We start from the raw sequence: 19,771 nt of genomic DNA, 5'->3' as shown, positions 1-19,771 counted from the left end.
TGCCTCAGCCTCCTGAGTAGCTGGGACTACAGGCACCCGCCACCACGCCCGGCTAATTATTTTTTCGTATTTTTAGTAGAGACGGGGTTTCACCATGTTAGCCAGGATGGTCTCGATCTCCTGACCTCATGATCCACCCACCTTGGCCCCCCAAAGTTCTGGGATTACAGGCATGAGCCACCACACCCAGCCTGGATGGGCTCTTTCTTAAACAGACTTTAGCTTCATATAGTTTAGGTGTTTGGCGGCTCTCCAATCTAATGATGACATCTAGTTGCAGGGAAAGCAGATGTGTTAGAGCAGAGAGACCATGAAATATAAACACTTTAGCAAATGTGGAATAATTAACAATATTTTTAAGGTGTACCAGAGGCCAGTTTCCAGAAAATAGCTAGAAGCTACTGCTGGAAAGACCCTAGTCAATGATTTGAGGGAGGTAAGAGAGAAACTGCTAAGGCAGAGAGGCAGGTAGTTGGAACACAGAATGTATTTTAATAACAGTGACATTTCTCAATGGTAATTATGAACACAACCAGGGTGGCAAAAACACCCTTAACGATATAAAGCAACTGACAAACTTGAGATGGGATAAACCCTTTCTGGTAGTTGGATATTCAGATAGATTAGTGCAGTGACTAGGAGCCCACAATTTTCCAGTTCAAAAGAACAAATGGTGGAATGAGAGACAGGCTAATAATATGCAACAGAAAATGAGACATTATTTTTACAATTTATTTTTGATGTTTGATATCCATGATTCTGTATCCTATGAGTAAACACAACCTATTTACTGTAAAGAGCTCAAGAGCATTGACTTTTTTGTCATATAATTTAAAATGCCTCATACTTTTATTTCTAAAGAAACTACATTTTAAATGTTTCACTCAAGAATCTGAAGAAGGGATTTGATTTATTAGCAAGATGTATGGGCATAAAATCCTTTTCCCATCCAGTTAAGAAAATGTAGAGGGTATTCACTTGTCACAGGAAAATCTCCCCAAGAAATGTACGTTGGGCTGTAATTAACGCCAAGAGTGGGCGTCTTTAAAAATTCCGTATGAATTATTCCTCCTGGCTCTGGGGCTACTAAAAGCAACTTTACTAGTCATCAGAATGTGTCTGGGATCAATGTCACCCAGTGACGGGAACAGGAAGGCAGGCCAGCCTAATGCTGGCTGTGCAAGGTTTGAGTGTGTGAGCCCACCATGCTCCGGAAGTCCTCCCCACCCTACCCCTACCCACAGGCATATTTTCATATGGTTCCCTATCGTAAGCGAGTTCCTTAGTCACCTACCACTTCCCAGCTCTGTTCCCTGGACCCAGAGCCTTTTTTCTTTTTTGAGATGGGGCCTTGCTGTGTTACCCGGGCTGGTCATGAACCCCTGGGCTTAAGTGACCCTCCTACCTCAGCCTCCTGTGTAGCTAGGACTACAAGCAAGTGCCATCATACCTGGCCAGAGCCCTTTTTTGTTGTTGTTTTCTTAGCCTAAACTGTATCTTGCAGCTTCTCTGAGTCTTTTCAGAGCCAGGCCTATCCTTTTACACGCATTGTACCCACCTGTGTTTTCACTCCATCTCCATCTCCTGAGTGGCAGCAGCTGTCTTCTTCCTGGGGCATCTGCACTTCCTTCTGCACTCAGGATCTGCCACTTGCTCTGACACTTTCTGTGTCCCTCTGTCATAACCTCCCATTTGCAATACATAGTGGGGAGCTTCTGTTTCAGATTGTGAGGAGGAAAGAACAGTCCTCAAGATGCCCTTTCGGTCTCGGTTATTAGATCAATCTCTATCTTTATTTTCAGTCTCAGAACCCTTCATCTCAATGTGCCCCACAAGTAATGCAGACCAAATTAGGGGAAGGCAGGACACAAAGCTCTGAGACATGTCAGGAAGGGATGGGAACGGGCCAGTCAGTGTCCTGTACAGCAAATGCTCAATGCTCCTTACGGCATTTTTAATTAGTCAGAATTCTGAAACCTGGTATAGACTGAGCCTATCTTCATGGACTGTTTCACCTCAAACCATCACACAGTTCTTACATCTGAGAACTTTCTCCTTAGAATTATCACCTTAGTGTGATCTGAAGAGCAAGTTCCCCTCAAATTTGACCTACTTAGACCTCGCTTGCAAAACCCCATGCTGGAGGAAAGGCAGCGTGCCTGCTTCTTGGCTCTCAACCGTGACAAATCCTAGGTTACCTTGGAAATGAGGCAGAAAACTGCAAAGAGCACCTGACCAACTAAGCAGAAAGGAGGCCAAAGAAAGCCCAACTTCATTTATAAAATAACCAACATGACTTGATCTCATACAATGAAATAGAAACTGAGGAACAACTGTGGTTGTATAATCTTTGTATAATCTTTCTAAAAACAAGTCCTTTATGTTGTAAAACACTAGCTATTAATTAACGTGGGAAAATGCTCAAACTAAAGAGGTATATGTCCTAATAGTATTTACAAACAGCTCCCTTTTGGGAATGTAATTCTTCCTCGGTCCTGTATTTTGTATAGTTCTGACTCTTTGCCCTCATGATTCTGACATATTGCAGGACTAGGCCCTGGGTTTGTTTCATCGTCACTCTTATTTTATGTCAATTACATTTTAATGTTATTATTGTATATTTAAATGCATATAACCATCTGATTATGCCTTATTATAAAGTGTTTTATCATCATCACTCTTTTTAAAATAAGTACCAGAAATATATCTTTAATAACACAGGGTTTTAAAAACAGAAAATGAGAACCAGAAGACAAAGTGTATTTTGATAGTACGCTTAGTTTTTTTTGTTTGTTTGTTTGTTTGAGACGGAGTCTCGCTCTGTCGCCCAGGCTGGAGTTCAATGGCGTGATCTCGGCTCACTGCAACCTCTGCTTCCCGGGTTCAAGCAATTCTCCTGCCTCAGCCTCCCGAGTATCTGAGATTACACGCGCACAACACCATGCCCGGCTAATTTTTTGTATTTTTAGTAGAGATGGGGTTTCACCGTATTAGCCAGGATGGTCTCGATCTATCTCCTGACCTCATGATCCACCCACTTTGGCCTCCCAAAGTGCTGGGATTACATGCGTGAGCCACCGCGCCCAGCCAACAGTAAGCCTAGTTTTATTCACTTTTTAAAAAAAGATCTAAAAAATCAAGCTTAAGTGGCATTTTACATTTTATGTTTTCAGTTAATTAATAGTTTTAACAATTACTTTACACAGAACCCCCAAATTGTCCACAAACACCATAGGTACCTCATTTTGAAAAGGATATTTTTGATAAAGATGACTAGCTAAGAAATAAAGCAAGAAAAGCAACACCCAAAATGTGTGCCCCAAGCTCATTCTGGAGGTATTTAGTGGACAGTCTCTCTTGAATCCTAAGCAGGCTGGTCATGCTTGGCCCAGAACTCCCAAATAATGATTTGCGTCTGAAATTTCCCATAAGGTTTTGCAATGTTCCATTCATACCTATGACAGTCCAGAACAATACTAATCCAGAAGCATTTTTAGGTAATTGAGAGTACATTTTTTAAACACAATCTATGCACAATACAGTGATTAGGCATATTAGGGGTAAAGAGCTTTACAAAACATTGCTGAAACATAATTGCGAGTCTGCATCAAATCAAAAAGACCACAGAAATATTCAGTATTGTATCTTAGTTTCTGTTAAGTACTTTCAAAATGTATTTAATACTAAAAGTAATTAGTAGAAGAGAATTTGAATTCTTGATTTTTGTTCTGAAAATTTTTACTCTCGATATATTAAACAAACATGGAAAACTTCTGTATTAAAGTCTTCCACATGTAAACCATTTGTCATTCATTCATATATTTTTCTACTTTACTTCTTTACCAAAAATCGTGTGATGTCTGATCCATGCTTTGATGCTAGAGATTGTCTTCTCACCTGGCTTCTTTCCTTAGCTTGTCTGGCAGTTCTCTAAAAGTTAAAAAATAGGCATGTGTACATGTTAGGAAAAAAGCACTGGCTACAAAAGCTCAAAAACTCTTTATATTGTTAGTTTGGAAAATCTACAGTCACTACACCCATTTTCCAGTGGTTGGCTATGGAAGAGTTACCAAACCACAAGGCAGAGTATCTCAGCAGCTCTGAGATCCTGAGGTCCTAGGTTCATAGGACCAACATAGCAGGAGAAAACATACAACTTAGGGGATGTCTTGCTACCCAGCAACAGCATGAATTCCTCATTTGGAGACTAGGAAGGCCCTGATTCTCCCATCCAAGTGGGAGTTTTTTTTTTTTGTTTTTTTTTTTGAGATGGAGTTTTGTTCTTTTGCCAAGGCTGAAGTGAAGTGATGTGATCTCGGCTCACTGCAACCTCTGCCCCACAGGTTCAAGCAATTCTCCAGCCTCAGCCTCCAGAGTAGCTGGAATTATAGGCACCTGCCACCACACCCAGCTAATTTTTGTATTTTTAGTGGAGACGGGGTTTTGCCATGTTGGCCAGGCTGGTCTCGAACTCCTGACCTCAAGTGATCCACCCACCTCAGCCTCCCCAAGTGGGAGTTCTTAAGGCAACTTGGGATTACCCAGCGAAGAAAATCTACCCACTTCCTATTCTCTGATCCCAGAGGCCATTTCCAACTCAACAGATGAGCTGGTGTAGAAAATAAAATGACATAGACCAGAAATGGATTCTTCTGCTAATCCCACAAATAACATTTTTCATGAGAATCTAAAAAAATAATTACAGAAAGGGCTGCATTTTCTTTGGCTATTTCTTAATTCTCTTATAGGTCTTGAATTTGCTAATAACTTGCACAGCTGAGAAATCAGATGACTTTTTTTTCCCAACTGAAGTCCATGTGAGGTGTTCCAGGCGGAAACAGTAAGGACAGAAGAGAAGCTTACGGTGGAGGGCGGTGGCTCACACCTGTAATCCCAACGCTTTGAAAGGCCAAGGCAGGTAGATCACCTGAGGTCAGGAGTTTGAGACCAGCCTGGACAACATGGTGAAACCCCGTCTCTACTAAAAATACAAAAATCAGCCAGGTGTGGTGGCGGGTGCCTGTAATCCTAGCTACTCAGGAGGCTGAGGTAGGAGAATCAGCTTGAACCCGGGAGGCAGAGGTTGCAGTGAGCCGAGATCATGCTGAGATCACACCATCACACTCCAGCCTGGGTGACAGAGCAAGACTCTGTCTCAAAAAAAAAAAAAAAAAGTAGTAAAGAGTTCATACTTTATAAACATTGGCAAAGGATCTGAAATAGTACTCAAAAGTTTAAATATAACTGATTAGCATCTTTTAAAAACATCGATGTCTTTAGCAAACAAAACAATTGCAGGCCATTCTCCCTGCACCACATTGGCACCCACTGACCATACCCAGTGGCAGTTAAATGGGCTTCTGGGGCCATAAATGAGTAAAATTCTTTGGAAAACAGTTTGGTGATAAATTCCTACATTGTCAAAAATATCCAAATACTTGTGACTCCGTGATTTTTACACATGAGAATCTACCTTAAGGAATGACCTCAAAATGTAGAAAACAGGTTTGTTTACAAAAAATGTGCTTGGTGGCATGATATATAAAAGCAAAAAAATTTAGATAAATATTAATCAGTATGGGAATGGTTAAGTAAACTACAGTAGAGATCTGCTCAATAGAATACTGTATTATGCAGTCATTTTAGATGATATAAGTTATGAATGGTTAGAGTACATGAGAAATGCTTAGATCTTGCTGTAAGTGAAAAAAAGTTGAATACGAAGTTGCATATTGAATATTTCTACGATGATCTCAGCAGGTAAATCCCACTACCTTTTACTGGACTGCCTGTAAAAAATTCATCCTGGTAGATAAACAATAGTATGTGTTTTTTCCTCTCATTCTAAGCAACAGGTAACTAACTACCCAAAGATGGGGCAGAGTTAATTGGTTTCATACTTTGGCCAGCAATGAAACCTTTGCATGTTGAACTGAGTTGGTCCTAGAGATAACTTATCAATGTTTTCAGATATTTCAGGATATCCTTAGTTATATGCAAACATGTATCACTGCCCCAATTCACCAAACTTCCAGTTTGAGGATCCGGGTCTCATCAAGACAATATGTAAACTGTATTCATTTCTTTCTTGGTAGTGGTACAAATGTCTTGGTCCTAGAATGAATGAAAAGGGAAGCAGCTTCTCTTGCATCTGTGACACGGGCCTTGAGAGGAAAGGCAAGTGTTAGGTGATTAAAGGAGTAAAATGCGCCTCGAATCTCAGACCAGAGATAAATTCATCCACATAATCTTCCACAACTGTGTGCACAATTTTCCATTTGACTTCTCAGGATGCAGTCAAAGCTATATGAGAGCTTCACTGACCTCTTTGTGACAGACTGTGCAGAGAGTCTGCAGGTTGTCCAGGGAACACTGTCCTCCTCCCCCATACACTGGCTTGATGTGATCCACCTGCCAGAAATGTCCTTCCCCTGGGTTTCTTATCATTTCATTTAGCTGCAATAAGAATACAAGATCAGCAATTTTCAACATATACTGCAAGAAGTGTTTGTTGGTTTTGCATTGTGCAATCATGTTTATACAGGAAAATCATAGGGAAAAATACATCAGGAGAGCTTTTTATAGCTTTTATTGTGAGTAGAAAAAACCCTCTGTTAGAAGTTTGAAAGCAATAAGATGTGTTTCTGCAAGTTTTTTTTCTCCCTTAAGCTAACTCATTTTGAAAAAATTACAAGAAAATATAAAATACCAAGACTCCTGACAGATTGGGAAAAACTGGTTTTTCTACACCTGTAAGTTAGTTTATATATTCACTAAACCAAATCTAAGAAAAGAATAAGAATAGATTAGAAATTTAAAACTTCTCAGCCAGGCACAGTGGCTCATGCCTGTAATCCCAGCACTTTGGGAGGCCAGGGCAGGTGGATCACGAGGTCAGGAGATCGAGACAATCCTGGCTAACACGGTGAAACCCCGTCTCTACTAAAAATACAAAAAATTAGCCAGGCATGGTGGCAGGTGTCTGTAGTCCCAGCTACTGCGGAGGCTGAGGCAGGAGAATGGCGTGAACCCGAGAGGTGGAGCTTGCAGTGAGCAGAGATTGCACCACTGCACTCCAGCCTGGGTGACAGACTCGGTCTCAAAAAAAAAAAGAAATTTAAAACTTCTCAATACTACTGAGTCAAACAATCTCTAATTGTTGACCTAAATGCTTTTGTCACTATACAATGGCAGTTTAATGTCAATAGCTATTACCTAGAACTTTTATACTATTCACCAGAGAACTTTCCAAGTTATGTGAACTGGAATGAAATTTCTAGAACAAATATCTGTAACTTGCATATTTGGAATAATTAAAGATGACCGTTTAAAGTAGCCTTTATTTAGGCCAGTCCATATATACACATTTTATATTTAATCAATGATAACCTACATTAAAATGGGATGTATTTTATCATTTTACCTGAGGTAGTAAAACCAACTCACACCACGGCAATGCAGTTGTCTAAATATCACAAAGATGAGTATGGCACTTGCTTTTATTTCCTTCAACTTCACGGCTGCTGGCCATGGGAACCCATGATTATGTATAAAGCCTGTTTAAGCAAGCCTGTCAGGCACAATGACCTGATCAATAGTGCTGGCCCATGAGGAGTCACAAGAGGCAACAAGTTGGAGCAGTAAACTTTGTCCAGCTGACCTTTGTTACTGCCTGCCTTACCTTCTCTTCTGTGCTGAACTTCCCAACTTCTGTTAGAAGAAATGTATTGATTTTTGTTTTTGAGGTTGGCATTGTTAGAAGCTACTACAAATGGCGGTCTTGTGCATCAAGCTAATGGCATAGTCTTAGGGGAAAAAAATCCATTTTGGTTTTGCCTTTTTAAACCAATTCCTTCTCTCTGAGCAGCCCCCACTCTGACAGACTCAATAATTCAGAAGATGCTTCTTTAGTTTTTCCAAGCAATTGTAAGGCAAATCACTTGAGGCCACTCTTCAATATCCTAAATTTGCCCACCTCTTGAAGGAATCACTTGATGTGGTAGTGCATGCCTGTAATCCCAGATGTTTGGGAGGCTGAGGCAGGAGGATCACTTGGCCCAGGAGCCAGGAGTTCAAGATCATCCTGGGAAACACAGTGAGATCCCAGACCCAATCTCAAAAAAAAAAAAAAAAAAAATATATATCTAATATAAAAATATACATAATATATATTATATATGTTTTATTATATATTATAAATATATATTTTTATTATATATATATTTATATATATATTATATATACATATAAAATCACTCTCTAGTCCTACCCAATTCGAGCCTATTGTGTTCCTTATTCTCAGAGCACTTTTGTTTTAGATGCCTATTATATTACTTCTGCATTCCTGGACAGGTTGCTTTCAATGACCTTGAGTCATTTTGTTGCATGTCTTCTGGAAGCCATCATGCTGAGACAACAGTAACTGGAGTCTGACTGACATCCCTGGGATGTGTACAATATGTCCCTCGCCAATGAGACCAAAAGATCTTTCAGGAACTCTGGATATCATTAGAGAAATAGTGTATTTCCCTATCTCTCAGAGACATGCTAATTCATCTTTGCAGAAATGCCGATTAATTCATTCTCTCATAATTCAGCAACACTGTCCTAGGTAAATAAAAATATATAATTTGTCAAACTGGCAGGAATTCATCCAATATTTTAGTGGGCACACAGTGGCTGAGGGGTGATTCTTTTTAAATTAAGCACATTACAAAATTACATTTTATTTAGAGATAGGGTCTCGCTCTGTTGCCCAGGCTGGAGTGCAGTGGCACCATCACAGCTCACTGCAGCCTTGACCTTCTGGGCTCAAGCAATCCTCCTATCTCAGCCAACCAAGTAGCTGGGACTACAGGTGCATGCTACCACACCTGGCTAATTTTTCAGGTTTTTTTTCTTTTGTAGAAATGGGGTTCCACTAGCTGGGACTACAGGTGCTTGCTACCATACCCGGCTAATTGTTCTGGTTTTTTTCTTTTGTAGAAATGGGGTTCCACTATGTTGCTCAGGCTGGTAACTCTTGGCTCAAGCAATCCTCCCGCCTTGGCCTCTCCAAGTACTGGGATTACAGGTATGAGCCAACGCCTGGCCCAGTTTGAAATTTAGAATTGTTCAGATAGCAAGATTAGAAATCCAGTTGAATTTTGGAAATGAAAGTGAATATTGATGATAGTGTGCTATAAATAATAATTTGTCATAATTTGGTGTATTAAAATTACATTTTTCAATGCAATGAACACATATATGTGTGTGAGTGTATATACACATACATAGCCTCTGATTGTGATGGACTACATTTCTGGGTTATCTGTTTGCCTCTTGTCTTTCAATATTAACATGGAAAGGGGAATCGCCAGACCATAGGTGCCTCTTGATATACTGCACCACCTGTTAAGATCTTTTCCCAAAATAACTGAATGAGAATGAAACTAAGCCTCTAGATCTTACAATTCTTACTGAGAAAATTGGGGGAACAGAGGAACATGTCAAACAATACCTTGCAGATACAGGAAGACAAATCCAGAATGGCAAATGATCCAGTATATTCAACCATTGATAGTATGATAGTATAAAAAAGGAATGGGGTGCTATAATAGATTAAATGAAGCATAAGAGGCATTATAATCAAATATACTATGTGGGTGACATTTTGATTCTAATTTGAACAAAGTAACTATAAAATACTTTTTTTTTTTTTTTGGAGACAGAGTCTTGCTCTGTTGCCCAAGCTGGAGTGCAGTGGCATGATCTTGGCTCACTGCAACCTCTGCTTCTCAGGTTCAAGCGATTCTTCTGCCTCAGCTCCCGAGAAGTTGGGATTACAGGTGCTTGCCACCACGCCTGGCTAATTTTTTATACTTTTAGTAAAGATGGGGTTTCTCCATATTGGCCAGGCTGGTCTCGAACTCCTGACCTCAGGTGATACACCTGCCTTGGCCTCCCAAAGTGTTGGGATTACAGGTGTGAGCCACTGCGCCCAGCAAAAGGCATTTTTGAGACAACCTGGGAAACCAAACATAGACTTAGTATAATTAAGGAATTGTAATTGTGTTGGGTGTGATAACTCATACTGGGATTATATTTAAAAGAAAGAGAGGAAAGGAAATGAGGACAAGCAAAGAGGGAAGGAGGAAAGGAGAAAAGGAAGGAAGGGAGGAAGGAAGGGAGAGAGACAGAAAGGGGAAGAGGGAGGGGGTAACAGGGGAGGGAGAGGAAAAGAAGGATAGAAGGAAGGAAGGAGGTCTTTACCTGTGAGAGATACAGAATGAAAATATTCAAGAGTGAAAAGAAACGTCTGGAATTTTCTTTAAAATAATCTAGGAGATGGCCAGGCATGATGGCTCATGCCTGTAATCCCAGCACTTTGGGAGGCTGAGGCGGGTGGATCACCTGAGGTCAGGGGTTCAAAACTAGCCTGGCCAATATGGTGAAATCCCGTCTCTACTGAAAATACAAAAATTAGCCAGGTGTGGTGGCACATGCCTGTAATTCCAGCTACTCAGGAGGCTGAGGCATGAGTATCGCTTGAACCCAGGTGGCAGAGGTTGCAGTGAGTTGAGATTGCGCCACTGCACTCCAGCCTGGGTGACAAGGGCGAAACTCTGTCTCCAAAATAAATAAATAAATAAATAAATAAAAAATAAATAAATAAATAAAATATTCTAGGAGAAACAAGTGAGTCAATGACAGATGAAAATGAATGCCAAAATGCTGGAAACTGTTAAAGCTGGCTGATGGACATATGGGTCCATTATTTTCTTTCCTTTTATATATCTGAATATTCCCATGTTAAAATGTACAAAATAGAGAGTCAATATTCATTACTCAGTACAATGCTGCCTTCTATCTATCACATGATTATAACTTACCTGTTCTAATGGGAGCTTTGAAGTCCAGGTAGCATCCAGAAGATTCTTCCTCTGACTTTTAGGGGCATCTCTCAGACGTAAAAAGAGTTCTTGTGCGTTCACATTACAGAGCTGACACACACCATGTTCAGTTTCAAATACTTTGGCTCTCAGGTAACTGTTATTAGATCGAATCCAAAACTCTTCCTGACATTTCAGAGAGCAAAACCGTGAATCCCAAGAGTTCGCTTTACACGCTTGCTTAGTCTGGCAAGTGGGTTGCTGACAGCGAAGGCAAAGTGGATTTCCTTCATTATCCACAGCTTGCAAATAGCCTTTGGATGTAGAGGGCTTCACAGTGAGATCTGCCTGGACTGCGTATGGATTTAGAAATGGGACACAGGCTCCATCTTCAAGAAGTTTTCTACAATTGATAAAAACATTGAATAGGTAACTAATGAATGATTAGGCTAAATAGTAATTGCTTCATATAAAGGTTATCAAAGTTTCTATACGGATAAATAGTAAACACAGATCACAGTGTAGAAATAAAATAGTTACAGTCAGCCCTCTATATTCCATGCCAAGTAAAGAAGAATGGTGTGTTACAAAAATTAATTGAATATAAATATGTTGCCTCTCTTGGGAATTAACACAAGGGGATGCCCTTGTGTTAAACGATCTGGAAACATGTGAAACATCTGGAGAAGCTGTTAGAAAATGCTTCTTCAGGCTGGGAAAGGACAGGCTAATGTAAAACCCCAACCAAAGCTTAGTGGCTACCCTGCTCCTTAAATATATGTGGTCACACACCTCATTAGCTCAGAGAAGTAATTACAAACTCTCTCCTCCAGCCTCTGCTAGCTCACAGGAAACAGAGTCACAGCCATAAAATGACAGAGTGAAATAGCTGACAGTGCTGATAGGAATTAGAACAGAAGACTTGCTCCTATAGGTAAACGCAGAGTGGATGAAATTAAACATGATAGGATACAAAACATGATAGGATATGTGCTCAATTTGTTAGAATAAAAGAAAAGGTACACTAGTCAATTTTGTTAGAAAGTCCTACTTGGGAAGTAACAACAGCTGCTTTGTCTGTTTTCCATGGTTGTTTGTTAGAAGAGTTAAAAGAAAGACTTCTAATGATGGAGCTCAGGATTCGGGGACAGAGCCCAGATTTAACCTCAGGTCTCCTGGCATCTACCCGCAAGCCCTGGGGCAGGTTACTTAGTCCACCTGGTCTCAGTGTCCTTCTTCATCTCTAATGTTTAAAATGAGGACACCAGGTACCTCAACAGGTTGCTAGGACAACTGAAGAGCTACTATCTTGTGAACGTTCTTTGTAACCTCTAAAGTGGTCATGCAAAGGTGAGATATTATTATGAAAATCAATACATAAATGTAAAGGAGTGGAATTAGTACTACTATATACTAGTAGTAGAAAAACCTTACTTTGTGAAAGGATCCCGTGGCCTGGACTCCTTTGTGATCAGACGGACATGGCCCCCAACATTCTTCACTTTGTCCATTGAGGCTACGGCAACATCTTCTTTGGTTATGTATCTAAAACAATGATATGTTAAATAGATTCCCTCTATCTCATATAAAAATGTCTCTATTGCATGTTCACATTGTTCCTTGCAAAAGCAATAGAAGAAAAAGCAAGCATAATTCTATTAACTGTGCTGAAACTCAAGTTAGAAAATGGAATTTTTACCCTTTATCTTGGTGTCCATTATGTGAGAAATACATCTCTTTGTTCCAAATTAGTTTTCTCAAATTTCTTTTTCTAAGAAATTCAAGAGTCATTCAATATCCTTTGGAGCAATTTTCATTTAGGGGAAAAAGGAGTCGGTGTGAGAATAAGAAACGATCGAATACACGCACAACTGACAGCCTTAAGGAAACTGCTTGGCAAGCTGTGCAGAAAATCTCTAACTGTATTTTACCTCCCTCTTGGCCTTCCCTTCAAGGCTTCTCCAAATCACCTTAGTCAGTTATAATAGTGTATCAGTGTTTGGGTAAACTGAGTTTCTTTTTAGTTAACCAGGTTCAATCACATCTTCTGTAATCTCAAGGTTGTTCCCCTTATTATCAGCCCATACAGGGTTTATGGATTCTTCCACGGAAATAAAGCCACTCTTGATATGGGATTCAGAACCTTATTACCCAACACTAACAATACCACACAATGTTCAGGGACTAGAAGTAAAGAGAAGTTATTCCCATTAAAGGTGATGGGGGAATTTAAGTTGGTAAAATGCAATTACCTGATTAATTCCTTCTTATTAATTGGCCTAGTTTCTCTGATGGTTTACACCTATTGTAGATTTTTTTGGAAATTAGTTTAAACATGAATTTCTTAATATTATTGAGTGCTTCTTAATTAGGCAGCTTGACAATAAAATTAAAGTTCAATCACAATGGAATTGTGCGATCGTAGGTAAAATTTTAGAAATTTGCTTTATGTTATTAGGATAGATTTAATAATAAACAGGTTTCCTTTTTTAATAAACTATTTTATTAATTTTTGATTAGGTGATATAAGCACATGGTTCTAAATTCAAAAGGCAAACAAGCATGTTTATGGTGATGAGAAATTTTCTCTCTCACTCCCATCTTCCTTTTTCCCCTCCCCAAAAGTTACCTCTGTTGGCAGTTTTGTTTTTATTTTATTTTGACTCAAAATGACCTTAAGTCATTTTATTGCATGTCTTCTGGAAGCCATCACACTGAGACAGCAGTAACTGGAGTCTGACTGACATCCCTGGGATGTGTACAATACATCCCTCGCCAATTAGACCAAAAGATCTTTTAGGAACCCTGGATATCATTAGAGAAATAGTGTATTTCCCTATCTCTCAGAGACATGCTAATTCATCTTTGCAGAAATGCTGATTAATTCATTTTATTTTATTTTATTTTTTGAGACAGGGTCTCACTCTGTTGCCCAGGCTGGAGTGCAATGACACTATCTCAGCTCATTGCAACCTCCACCTTCTGGTTCAAGCTATTCTCATGCCTCAGCCTCCCGTAGCTGGGATTACGAGCATGCACCACCATGCTTGGCCAATTATTGTATTTTTAGTAGAGATGGGAATTTGCCATGTTAGCCAGGCTGGTCTCGAACTGGCCTCAATTGATCCGCCTGTCTCAGCCTCCCCAAGTGCTGGAATTACAGGTGTGAGCCACCGTGTCTGGCTCATTTTAGAAATAGTTTATTTTTGGCCTGGCATGGTGGCTCATATCTGTAATCCCAGCACTTTGGGAGGCCAAGATGGGTGGGTCTCCTGAGGTCAGGAGTTCGAGACCAGCCTGGCCAACATATTAGTCTGCTAATAGTGATAGGTATCTCATCATAGATTTTAAAATTCGCATTCCTATTAAGAGTAAGGGGGAATATCTTTTCACACATTCACATGGTGAAACCCTGTCTCTACTAAAAGTACAAAAATTATCTGGGCATAGTGGTGTGTGTCTGTAATCCCAGCTACTCAGGAGGCTGAGGCAGGAGAACCGCTTGAACCGGGAAGATGGAGGGTGCAGTGAACTGAGATTGCGCCACTGCACTCCAGCCTGGGTGACAGAGAGAGACTCTGTCTCAAAAAAAAAGAAAGAAAGAAAAATAAAATAAGCAATAGCTTATTTTTTTCTGAGTATAGGTGTATGCCTTTTATTTACTTACTTTTGCATTTCCATTGACATATCATTCACAGAGCATAAAATTCACCAATTTAAAGTTTACAATTAAGTGCATTAACAGTATATTCACAAGGCTGTACAACCATCATCACTAATTCCAGAATATTTTCATCACTCCAAAAAGAAACCTGAGGCTGGGTGCAGTGGCTCACGCATGTAATCCCGGCACTTTGAGAGGCCAAGGCGGGTGGATCATTTGAGGTCAGAAGTTCGAGACCAGACTGGCCAACATGGTGAAACCCTGTCTCTACTAAAAATATAAAAATTAGCTGGGCGTGGTGGTGCGCACCTGCAGTCCCAGCTACCTGGGAGGCAGGGGCAGGAGAATCACTTGAAACCGGGAGGCAGAGGTTGCAGTGAGCTGAGATCCCGCCACTGCACTCCAACCTGAGCAACAGATTGAGACCCTGTCTCAAACAAAAACAAAACAAAAAGAAACCCGTACCCACTAGCACTCATTTTTCATTATACCTTTTATTTTTAGAAATAAATAATAGCATAGCATATACACTAATCTTCACCTTGCTCTTTTTACCAAAACATGCTTCTCAGAGATCTTTCCTTATTAGGATTCATAGTTTCCCTATTCTTTTTAATGGCTCCATGTTATTCCATTATATGGATAAACCATATATTTAACCAGTCTCTCATAAATGCACATTTAGGTTGTTTTCATTCTTTGCTATCACAAACAATGCTGCAATAGATATCGTTATATATGATATTTTCTACACATTATGTATCTATAGAATAAATCCCCAGAAGTAGAATTCCTTGGTCAAAGGTCTTAGGTGTTTTAAATGTGTGTAGATTTTGACAAATTTCTTTCCTCTAAGGTTATACCAGTGTATGTATCCACCAGCAATGAATAAGAGTATCTGTTTCTTCTCTTTCACTAGCACAGTGTCATTTTTAAGAGTCTCTGCTAATAGTGATAGGCATCTCATCATAGATTTTAAAATTTGCATTCCTATTAAGAGTAAGGGGGAATATCTTTTCACATGTTTGCACTCTACTTGCATGTCTTTCTTAGAGCAAAAAGGAAATTAAGCCATCGTGCTCCAGTCTGGGCAGTAGTAGTAGTTAAAGCACAGTAAATTGTTTTAGAGTTCTTTTACTTGCCCTTTTAGTTCCCATATTTCCTCCTTCTCTGGCCCCACCTCCAACAATTTCTTCAACCATTTTATTCCCTTGAAAAATGCACTTTGGGAAAGTATTTCTGTGAATTCTAAATGAACTCAAAAGCTTCCTAGCTTTGAGGGGCAATGGGATATTAAGCCTTGCCTGAGGTATTATTCAATGTTTAAAAGCTTAAAAACCTAATTCAGTAACTAAAAGATGCTGAGAAATCTAGTCAGAGATTTAGAAACTAAAAATAACCTTTTGCTTTCCTACAAGAGGTTTAAGAATAAATTTTTGGAAACCACAAGAAACAGACGAACAAATTCCAAAAAACGGAGCTGACAACTTTTCAAACGTAGTTGCAAGTTGCCAATACTTAATTTTCTACTGAGGTTTGCTAGGAAGTTCACCAACTCCCAAAAGGATTATGGTAAATCCCAATTTTAGTAAATAGAGAAGGGAGAATGTTGTCTACTAAACAAATTCCTGGATAGGGACGGGAGTGGAAGATGGCAATTTTTGCAAGAAAAGTGTACGTTGCAAAGTGGCCCACATCAATGAACACAATCTTGGGCTCTGGATTTCTGACCTGCTTTCGAGCTCAGCTGTAACCAGAGATTAAACAATTGGCATCCTAAACATGACAGGGCTCCAAGTGAATTAGGCCTGCCTCTGATAAATGGGACTCAGTAACCAAAACAGTGGCTGGTAATCTTGGCTACCATTCAAATGTAAAAGTGAGACATTCAAAAGCTGACTGCAAGCTCTGAGCTTGGATGGGGCCTGCAAACTGGTGGACATCACTGGCGGATAATCTGGTTGGAGACCTTTATCAATGTTTTTGGGGGAGTGCCCAAAGTCAATTGCATTTGGGGGAGTGCCCAAAGTCAGTTAACTATAGGTCTTTTTTCAGAACCATTCAATACTTTTAAGAGAGAAATCCTCTAACGTCCTGCTTAGGAAGTAAAATGTCGCTGCTGTCAATCTGAAAGCTGTGCAAAAAAGGGGGTCCGAGGAGTTTCAGTTTTCAATATAATACCTCACTCTTTATCTCTACTGAGCCTGATGCTTCTAAGTCTGGAGACTCTCTGATTCAGTTTCTCTAGAAAGTAAATTGATAGGACAGTGTCTAACTGATCCTTATACAGACTGCCAGTCAATGCTGTTGTTCAACAGCATATTTCACATTTGCTTTCAGAGATACATGGTTATTCCAAATTACTGAGACTTAACTTGGGTTCTGCAGCAAGAATCAGAATGCTTCCCGATAGTATCTCCCTGCTGCAGGTACAGAGGTTTCATTTCATGATGCTGCTAAGTTGGTTTCCCTGGAGGCCTCTCTCTCTCTGCCTCTCTATAATCAGTCACCAAGTCTCTAGATATACCTCCTTAAGAGCTCTCTTCATTCTCTTTCCTGATTCCCATTGTAATAACTTAATACAGATCCTCATCGTTTTTCTCCAGGTATACTAGAATAGTCTTTTAACTTGTGTAGTAGGCAGAATTTTAAGATACCCTCTAGGATTCCTGTCCCTCGGTTATTTAATCAATCACTAATTTAGATAATGCTATAAAAGGACTTTACAGATATAATTAGATTACTAATCAGCTCACTTTAAGATAGGGAGATTACTGAGTGGGCCCAATGTAATCACTTGAGCCCTTAAAAGCAGAAGACGAAGGCAGAGAGATTCCAAGGAGAAAGATGTAGTGGTCCATGTGCTAGGACCACAGAGAGGCCTCTAGGAGCTGATGGTCCAGCCGACAGCCAGCAAAAAACAGGAACCTCAGTCCTACAACTGCAAGGAACTGAGTTCTGCCAACAATGTTAGTGAGCTTGGAGGTGAATTCCTTTCCAAGCTTATCAACTAGAGCCCAGCCAGCCAACACTTTGATTTCTGCCTTGTAAAATCCAGAGCATTACTAGAAAACTAGTAATAGCCAACTTGGACTTCTTACTTATAGAACTGTGAGATAATAAATGTGTGTTGTTTTAAGCTGCTAAATTTGTGGTAATTTGTTATGGCAGCAATAGAAAAATGTAACTTATCTCCCCACTTTGAGTCTTGCCCTTTTTGATCTAATCTCCCAACTGCTGCTAGAGCTAGCTCTTAAAAATACAAATCTGATTAATCTGCTGCTTGTTAACACAAGTTATATCCTTAATATATTATCTATATATAATTTTATAAATAATATTGTGTCTGACTTTGGTTTTATGAATTGACTTTTGCTTTTAAATCTGATCAGTCACCTTTCTCAGTTGGTACTTTAAGTGGTCATCCATGTCCGATGGAGAAGAAATAATAGGACATGTCTAGAAATAGCTAGAAATTCAGTTATGAAAAGAATTATGATCATGTGAGAAAGAGAAGGTCAACAAAGACTGGTTACAAAAATGAGAAAGGTTGAGAGGACTGGAAGTTTTGGGAAAAATAAAATAGGCATTGTGCTTTTTGATATATGTGTGCGTGTGTGCACTTATGTGTAAGTATGTGTATATATGTATATAAATATGTAACACATATATTTTAAATGCATTTTTATAGAAAATGACACACGCCCATGGGAAAAAAATCAACTGTTACAGAAGAGTTCAGGCTAAGAGTCCCAAACTGGCAACTTATGGATAAATTCAATTAGTCAAAGGACTTTACTGTACTCATACAGCATTAATTTACTGTACTCATACAGCATTTTAAATTTATTTATTCATTTTGAGACAGGGTCTTGCTCTATCACCCAGGCTGGAGTGCAGTGGCATGATCACAGCTTATCGCAGCCTTGAACTCCTGGGCTCAGGTGATCCTCCTGCCTCAGCCTCCCAAATACTTGGGCCTGCGGGCGTGAGCCACCATACCTGGCTATTTTTTTGGGATTTTGTGGAGATACAGTCTCGCTATGTTGACCAGTCTTGTCTCAAGCTCTTGACCTCAAGTGATCTTTCCACCTTGGCTTTCCAAAGTACTAGGATTACAGGTGTGAGCCACCATGGCTAGCCAGTATTTTTTTATTTCATTAATTTAATTTAATTTTTGTTTTGTTTTATTTTATTTTATTTCTGAGACAAGGTCTCACTCTGTCTCCCAGGCTGAACTGCAGTGGCACAATCATGGGTCACTGCAGCCTCGACCTCCAGGGGCTCAGGTGATCCTCCCACCTCAGTCTCCAAAGTAGCTGGGACTACAGGCACCACCATGCCTGGCTAATTTATCTGTTTTTTGTAGAGATGAGGTTTTGCCATGTTGCCCAGGCTGGTCTTCAGCTCTGGGCTCAAGCAGTCTGTCCTCCTTGGCCTCCCAAAGTTCTGGAATTACAGGCGTGAGCCACCATGTACCAGTATTTTATTTTTAAATCTGAATTTGAATGACTTCAGATGGGTTCCAAATCTGCCAGTTTGACATAGTCTCAGCCCATATCTCATCCTTTTTTAGTTTTATAACTGACCTCATTCATTCATTTGTGATTCTTGTTTTGTTTTTAGTCAAATGAGTTTGTAATCCTGGCATAAAGTGTAAAGTCCCTACTACCTCCACAAATCCTCAAGTTTTATGCCCTAGAGCAAGATTTCTCAACAGTGGTAATACAGACATTTTGAAATGGATAATTCTGTTTTGGGGGGTGCAATCCTGTTCACTGTAGGATTCTCAGCAGCATCCTGGGCCTCTACCCACTAGATACTCCCTAGTCACATCCCTTACTTGAGACAATTTAAAATGTCTCCAGACACTACCATCCTACGGGACCAAATTGCTCCAAATTGAAAACCACTGTCCAAGAGAAACCCGTGAAAAGAATTTCTAAGGTATCCTTCTAGACAATTTCTATGTCAGTAATAGCAAGTTGTGCAAATAGTAAAGTTTGTATCTCCATCCCTTTTTTTTTTTACAATTTATATTTACCCTTAACAATTTATCACAAGTATTATTCCTTGTTCTTACAAACAAATAAATGTACCATATGCCATATGTTGAAACAGTGGAAAAGATTTTCGCTGTATGGAACTATCATAATTTATTTAATCAACCATGTTATGGAACTATCATAATTTATTTAATCAACCATGTTCTCGGTCCCTTGCTCCCCTCCAACCC

The 19,771-nt window shown here is 39.6% G+C and overlaps 1 protein-coding gene across 11 annotated transcripts in view; it reads right to left on the bottom strand.

The window, feature by feature from the left end:
* The window catches only part of ZRANB3 (zinc finger RANBP2-type containing 3), a 355,165-nt gene that overhangs the window by 20,655 nt on the left and 314,739 nt on the right, over window positions 1-19,771 (bottom strand). For 10 of the 11 annotated variants that reach the window (XM_055108541.2, XM_063595172.1, XM_034954090.3 and 7 more), the window contains 4 exons: window positions 12,306-12,416; window positions 10,872-11,274; window positions 6,325-6,456; window positions 470-3,930 (listed from right to left, as the gene is read on the bottom strand). In XM_055108541.2, coding sequence (XP_054964516.1) covers window positions 3,832-3,930; window positions 6,325-6,456; window positions 10,872-11,274; window positions 12,306-12,416 — 745 coding nt within the window. In that variant the 3' untranslated portion in view covers window positions 470-3,831. Of the gene's footprint in view, window positions 1-469; window positions 3,931-6,324; window positions 6,457-10,871; window positions 11,275-12,305; window positions 12,417-19,771 lie in introns of those variants that run through there. The other variant, XM_063595170.1, reaches the window with a different exon arrangement.

Source organism: Pan paniscus, chromosome 13, assembly GCF_029289425.2.
Source record: "Pan paniscus chromosome 13, NHGRI_mPanPan1-v2.0_pri, whole genome shotgun sequence".
Classification (NCBI taxonomy): domain Eukaryota; kingdom Metazoa; phylum Chordata; class Mammalia; order Primates; family Hominidae; genus Pan; species Pan paniscus.
The sequence above is the reverse complement of the archived record's forward strand: the minus strand, read 5'-3'. Positions and strand labels throughout refer to the sequence as shown.